This window comes from Alosa pseudoharengus, unplaced genomic scaffold (assembly GCF_046254945.1).
Source record: "Alosa pseudoharengus isolate Yale_2024_CS ecotype anadromous, Long Island Sound unplaced genomic scaffold, YU_APseudo_1.1 YU_APseudo_1.1_scf_4, whole genome shotgun sequence".
Lineage (NCBI taxonomy): Eukaryota > Metazoa > Chordata > Actinopteri > Clupeiformes > Clupeidae > Alosa > Alosa pseudoharengus.
Window position 1 is genome coordinate 35,002,430 of NW_027468774.1, and position 7,239 is coordinate 35,009,668.

General features: G+C 44.0%; 1 protein-coding gene across 1 annotated transcript; it reads left to right on the forward strand.

The window, feature by feature from the left end:
• Positions 1 to 3,735: 3,735 nt before the first annotated feature.
• LOC143102928 (uncharacterized) lies at positions 3,736 to 6,607 on the forward strand. Its single transcript, XM_076266722.1, has 4 exons — positions 3,736 to 3,864; positions 4,324 to 5,373; positions 5,554 to 5,608; positions 6,462 to 6,607. The coding sequence occupies exons 1-4, from the start codon at positions 3,736 to 3,738 to the stop codon at positions 6,605 to 6,607; spliced, it is 1,380 nt and encodes a 459-aa protein (XP_076122837.1).
• Positions 6,608 to 7,239: the final 632 nt, after the last annotated feature.

Sequence of the window (7,239 nt, forward strand, 5' to 3'; positions counted from 1 at the left end):
TGGGCTGAACTGTGCAGTTACACAGGTTATATCGGTGCCATGGGTAATAACTTCCTCCAACTTAACAACGACAAAACAGAAGTTATTATTTTTGGTCCCTCTAAATCCAGAGTCTCCCCTGTGTCAAACCTGGGTGTTTTCATCCCCTATGTTACATGAAGTGCAAGAAACCTGGGTGTTATCTTTGACTCTGAGTTTTCCTTTAATAAGAAATAGCTGCGGTGGTAATAAAGAACAGCTTCTACCAGCTCAGAATCATCGCCAAATTGAAACCCTCTCTGTCATTTAATGACCTGGAGAAAGTAATTCACGCCTTCATTACATCAAGGCTGGATTACTGTAATTCATTATACCTGGGACTTCCTCAATCACTCATTTCACGGCTCCAGCTGGTCCAGAATGTGGCAGCAAGACTGCTGACCGGATCTAAAAAGTGGGAGCATATTACCCCAATCCTAGCCTGTCTCCACTGGTTGCCCATCCAGTACAGAATCCATTTTAAGATTTTATTGATGGTTTTAAAGCTCTAAATGGTCTGGCCCCATCCTACATATCAGATCTCATCCACTACCATTCAGTCCCTTAGATCCTGCAGCAATGGTCTTCTGCACGTCCCACGCTCCAGATTCAAGCAAAAAGGCGATAGAGCTTTTGCGGTAGCTGCACCACGCCTTTGGAATCAGCTGCCGCCTTCTATCACAGATGCTCCCTCCATCACTAGTTTTAAATCTAGGCTCAAAACACACTTCTTCTCCCTGGCGTTCACTGTCCGTGTATGATTGTTATTTATATCTGTATTTATGTATTGTCTTTTTATTTGCACTTGTACGGCACTGTGGTCAGTGTAAACTGTATTTTATATGTGCCTTATGAATAAATGTTACTTAGTTACTTTTTACATGAACTGTATTGGGGTGAAGTGTGGAGTGAGTGTACCCCTAGCTGTGTAGTGAGTAACAGCTCAGTCATACGCATCAATCAAACTTTGCCAGTGGGTGTTCCCAAAGTTCAGGGTGTGTACGGGGATGAGGGGAGAATGATAGGTCAACAACCAGTCTCCACTGTTAGCTTGCAGTGGAGGGTAGCTTGATAACTTGCTAACGTTAGATAGTTCATCTCATTCAACATTGGGATTGTTTTGGGATTACAATATGGACGATTTTAGAATGTTAAGTGTTTTTTTTTTTTAGCGCCTGCATGGCTACGTTTTTAAAAGTTGAAAAAGTTTAAACTTTTGATGTGAGCAAAGCCAGCAACACCTCCCACAGAGTCATGACACTCCCACAATTCAGTTTGGCAGTGCATGAAGTCGGCCCATGTAAATGAATATGAAGCGCCACCGCCGAAGCTTTCGATGGAGGCGTGTGACTGCTAATCTCCTTCCCTGAGAGATGTGCTAGCGGTTTAGCCTCCTTGCACATCCACCTCTTAATTCAAAGTGTTGCAAGTTTGTAAATTCGAGCCTAAGCCAATGCATGGCTGAACTGTCAGCACAACACAGGATATATTGAGTCTGCTTATGTAGGTGACGGTCTAGTCGTTTTTTTTTTTTTTTTTAAGTTTCCAAACAGCTACGGTCTTGGGAAAGATCTCCCCTTTTTACATGTTAAGTAGCAGATGTGATTCTTTGTGTTCACTCTCCCCATATGAAACAGGTGACCAAAGCGGAGTTTTTCACTCTCCTGATTGACTTGGTCAAATACGTAGACCTGACATCAGTAAAGGTGGTCATCCCTGCCCTCCTGAAGATGGTAAGAGAGCTTGCTAACCAAGACACTCAAGACCCTACCATCCAAGACCCCACCAAGACCCCTTCTGCCACATATGCTGAGGATGACCCAGGAATCAAGCTATTCAACAATGGGGTCCTTGTTGAAATTATACCCAGAACCAAAAGCAGCAGGATATCAACTGCCTCATCCTGCAGCAAGACATCAACTGATTCACGAAAGAGGTAAGTTGTACAGCCAAGTATAAACCCATAGACATTTGCTGCAATACTAATAAGATGATGCATGCATGTTTTCTGGTTTTGGATAAAAGTCTAAAAAAATTGTTGCTGCTTTCTACAGGAAAACCACCACTGAGCAGCTGGTTGAAAATGTGTCCCAAAACCTCAGTGAATTCCTCCGAGTACAAGACCAGTCAATGGAGTGCTTTTTGGATGACCAGAAGAGGAACATCTCGGCTAAAAAGTGTCTGGCAGGCATCAAAAAAGCTGTGAATGTACTAACTTGCCATTATTCATGTATAAATGACTTCCCACGTCCTCAACAACAAGTTGCAGAGGATGAAATTGAGGTCAAAGAAGTGTCTAATGGAAGTCAAAGGTCTGAGCTTTGCGTCAAAGTGGTTTCCAGTGAGGAATTCCACACCAAGGCCAAGAAAGCAGTCAAGGATGTCTTTATTGGAAACATGAAGCGATTTCAATCTGCTCCCCGCACTCCTTCCAGTGACTCGCTGGGAGTTGGAATTGAGACTTCTTCTTCTTTATGTCCTCAGCCTGTTGAAGAAGCTGCTACTGTGCTCATAGAGACTTTTGTGGAGGAGATGAAGAAGGTTGCTCTGTTGGCTGAATATGCGGATGAACCCATGTCTCCTGATGAGGGAAAAACACTTGACCAGACACAAAGAGTCCCCCCACATGTCTCTGGTCTTAAAACAAAAAAGGTTCAGGTAGCAGCAAAACAGATCTATGGAAAACTAAAAGTTACACTTAAGGATTTCTTCAGACATTTTCCCCTCCAGCATAGCCCAGCTGCCCTGAGAACTGAGGAACCAAATGAATTTGTCTCATTAGAGCTGGATGTTCATACAGCTCAAGTCAAACAGAAAAATCAGCGCCCAACAAATATCAAGAGTGACCAAGCTTTGCCTGTGGCTAAACCACTGAGCCCAGTTGCACGTAAGGTGCAGAGTGACATTGGTTGTCCTTTGAGTCCAAGTCAGCTGGACGACTGCACCAGAAACGTCTTAAAAGGAGTGCTGGCCTCTTACTTCTCTGGGCTGAAGCAGAACCCAATTCAGGAAGGTTTGGCTTCACCAGATCTGTTGGCTGATAAGAGCAGTTTTTTTGATGGTGTAATTGTCCAGTTAAAAAACATGGCTTGCTCTACATCTGCTGGGTGCAATGAGAGTGATGATTCAGAACTGACGAAAAATCATGTCACTGGAGTACTTAGAAAGCCTTGCTCATTCACAAGCATAAAAATACTATCCGATGTAGAATTTCAGATGAATGCCTTCGAGGCAGTTACTAATGTGCTCGTTGGTTCAGTGCGAAGCTACACCTCCTTGCAATCATATACTACAGATATTTACAATGATGAATTGCAAGGAATGCCATGGAAAGACTTTGCCTCCAGAGATATGGATGCTCTTGTCACAGATATAGTTGATCAGTTTGTGAGCGACATACAGATGACTACACTCCTTTCAGCTTCTCCTGACCAAGTGGGCACCCGCTCATTTGAAACCAAGCTGGCAACTTTGAAGAACAAGCTTGCCACCTCAAATAACCAATTCATTATCTCAGCCTCAAACATGTATGAAAATGTACTGACTAAAGTTGGTAAGTTTTTTGCTCAGTGCTCTTCCTTGTGTAACATCCCGGGAAAGCAGGCAGATGATGAGCCTGTGATGGACGGTCCATGCTTAAGTAGTCTCGAAACTACTCAGAGCATTGATGATACTCTGCTTGCCAACCCTCTCATTCACAAGAAAGACATTAAAGACATGGTTGACCTTGATGGCTGCATCAGAGAAATCATGTCAGAGCTTTTCATGGTGCTGAACGAAGAGAATGCAAAGGAGGCCGCTGCCAACATTTCAGAGAAACTGTCCACCATCTCACTGGCAGACAAGGTAGTTGACTCAATCATTCCAAATTTGACTGATGAAAAAGATTCTGATCAATCTGCCCACAAGGACTGTAATGATTCGCCAGACTCATTATCTAAATTGATTGAGGAAGTATTCGGAGAGGAGGGTGCTCAGACAAATGCTATAATGTCAGTCAATGAAGTGTTGCTTCAGTCAACCACTAACCTCTCAAGGCTTACCACCTCCTCACTCAACCCTACCTCTGGGAATGTCCATGGGGTTGTCTCTGAAACAGAGATAACTACAGAGGGTACCTTTGAGAGAGAAACCAGCACTGATGTGGACAATGCCCATGCTTGCATTACCCGACAAGCAGTTGCAAGTGTGGTCAAAATGGTTAATGAAAAGATTAATTCAGAGAATGGTGGGTGTTCTTCATCAGAATTGCAGGATGGAGGACTCCACACAGTTGCTAAAAAGCTCTCGAGATCTCGTTCACAGGAAACCATTAACTACTTTACCCATGACTTTGTTGATCAAGTCTGTGGACTTTTCTTGAGCAGCAACAGAGCGGCTGCTCACAAGTTTGCTTCAGACAGCGTGCTTTTGGAGATGGGGCACTGCAGTGCATCAAGGAGGCACAATGTCTCTCAGCTTGTGGAGATCTATGCTAAGGAGACAGTGAAACACTACCTGCTCCCTCTCTTCAATCTGCCTTTTTCATGGGGCATTAATCAGGGAGGCTCCTCATGGCCTGCTTCAGCTCCAGTGTGCCTTCCCAGCTCTGGAACAGCACTCAATGAACAAACTGCACCAATGGGCTCTAGGTCCCCTTCAAAAATACTTTGTGACATAGTGAACCTTGTCATTAAAGCTATGGTCAGCGATGTTATGAACAGCCTATCACTGCCAATAGAGTCTGGCAAGAATAAAGACCAGTTAGGTCATTCACTTAAACCCTGTTGGGAGAATCTTCTGAGCACCGAGAGCTCAGCTGCCTTACCTCAAGAACTGGGTTTCCACAGAGACGAAGACGACATTCCTTTCCCATTCCCCAAGATCATGCCTGTGGACTCTGACAACTACGCTGGTTTGGTCACTCTGCTGGTTGTACGGCTGCTGATGCAGACTAAAGGTCAGGGACTGCAGTCCGAAGACCTGCTGGAGAGATCCAGACAACTGGTTGACAAAATCCTGTATGTCTTTGATATTGTGTCAGGGAGTTCTAGAAATGACCCCTTTCCTCTCAACATCAGGATCCACAGGGTCTTCCGAATTGTCTACGGTGACCTCTTAAGGGAATTTGGCACTGAAGAGATCCTTTTGAAAGCAATGGTCAGAGAGGATCCTACCTTTGAGAAAACCTTGGTGTCTTCCCTCACTAAACAGCTCCTGCAGATTTGCAAGGAAGCTGAAAATGTCCCACCTGCTTCATCAAAGGAGAAAGTGGAGGCCAAGGCAGATTCCAGTGGTCCTGGAATGAAGATAAAGAACAAGAAAGGAATTCTTAAACTCTTCTCAAGAATTCCAAAACTGAAGATCTTCCAGAAGGTAATTACTTTGCAAACAACACACATACATTTCTTTGACTGCTTGAAATTGTATAATTGTTACATCTATCTGAAGTTTTAGCCAAAACATGTTTAATTTGTTAGGACCAATACAAATAAAATTGAGTACTGCTTATAGTAAAATAGGTATTAATAAATTGGTAATGCCTGTTTCAATTAGAAATCCAAATCAGGCAGCATGGAAGATCGCCAGGCCTCCAAAAAGGGACAACTCGGTAAGTTTACCAGTCTCACTTTGCATATAAGGTGCAATCAGGGAGCAGTCTAGATCTCCCATAAGTGTATCTCGAACAATCTCGAAAGATGATGAAGGAGAATAAAGGGGTACTTGGTGTAACACCAGTTCTCTGAAACTTTGAGTGTAGAGTTTCACAATGAGGATGATACTATCTATATTTCCAGTGTGCGGGGATGTAGTGCATTTGCACAGCCTACTGCACTGCCACAACCTACTGTAACCTAGACTTTCTCTAAAGGAGAATCGATTTCCTTCTCTAAGAAAGTGTGTTTAAGAGACAATTATACCACTTAACAATGGGGGTCTCATGGCAAACTGAAATCTGTAGCCCTTTGCTATCGTTCTTGTCCCCGATTCAGGACCTGACATAGCTTGGGACTTTCTTGGCATTGTCTGCAGTTATCCACTTCTGTAGCATACTTGAATCCCATGCACACTACTAAAAAGGGATGGAAATCCCTGGCTGCAACAAAGGCACTGCAGGTGGCTGGGCAGGCTTGTGCCTGCTGGTCCTCAGACAGAGCAGAGCTAGGTGGGCAGCCCAGAGGCTGGAGTGCGACTGAGCGATGAGATAGAATGGCAAGGTGGTAGCCGGTATGAGTAGTAATACCAGCAAGCCGTCTAAGCTTCTGGCAGGTTTCGTTCACAGCTGCATGCTGACCGTAATCTTTGCAATCACGCCCAGCAGTGATCTGTTGGGTCTCTGTAGAAGTGATTAGATGCTTCTACAGAGGTCGGGTATGGATTTCCCTCCCACAGGTGGATCTTGAACACGAGAACTTGTCTCCCTATCTGATCTCATTTCCTTTCCTCTCTCCCCTCCTTCTCAGATCCCACTGCCAGCGCTGTTCCCCTCAGTGAGAGTGCTGCCTCCTCAGAGCACAGGACAGGAGAGTGCAAGACCAACACAGGCTTCTCCCTCTTCAAGAGACTCTCTGTCATCATGAGGAGGAAGTCCAGGGTCAGCCCTGTGTAACCAAACTCATAACCCCTCAAAACATCTCAGCACTATTAAGTGTCTACCTTAATCAAACTAATTCACATCTTTATCGCTACATATTTTTCCCCATTCCCTTAACCTAACCAAAAGCATAATAAAAATCACCTGAGCATTCATATCATTGTCATTTCCTTTCATTTTCTGTTTGCCCTGTGTGCATGTGCGGTTGGTGAAATTTTCACCACACATTAAAAATCCAAACTAAGAGTTATGTGTAATAAAGTGGAATGACACAGGAAAAAAATAATGAACGCCCCTACTGAAATTTCTTCAATACTTTGTGGAAAAGCCTTTGTTTGTAATGACAGCTTCAAGACATTTCCTGTGTGTCATTTACGGGCGATAGAGGGAGTTACGCATTTTGGCACCCCTAAACTGGGTGTTTCTTATGTATACAACTCTTGCGTGCATTCGGCCACTGACTTTCCAGCTGGGTCTCCAACATGTCGCTCTCAAGCTTAGTCGCTTGCCGCCTTGCCAGAGCTTGCCAGAGGCTAAAACACGCTACTACATTTAAACACAATTGTTGCCGCAACTCGAGGCATTCCAGCCTACGAAATTAATAAAAAGTAAATCATGCATAATTTAAAAATAACTCAATAGGCTAC

Excerpts from the sequence above, each read along its gene's own strand:
- LOC143102928 (XM_076266722.1), top strand. The coding sequence starts at position 3,736 with ATGGTTGACCTTGATGGCTGCATCAGAGAAATCATGTCAGAGCTTTTC. Across the intron at positions 3,865-4,323 it reads CCATCTCACTGGCAGACAAG|GAAACCATTAACTACTTTAC; the intron begins GTAGTTGACTCA and ends TCTCGTTCACAG. Across the intron at positions 5,609-6,461 it reads CTCCAAAAAGGGACAACTCG|ATCCCACTGCCAGCGCTGTT; the intron begins GTAAGTTTACCA and ends CCTCCTTCTCAG.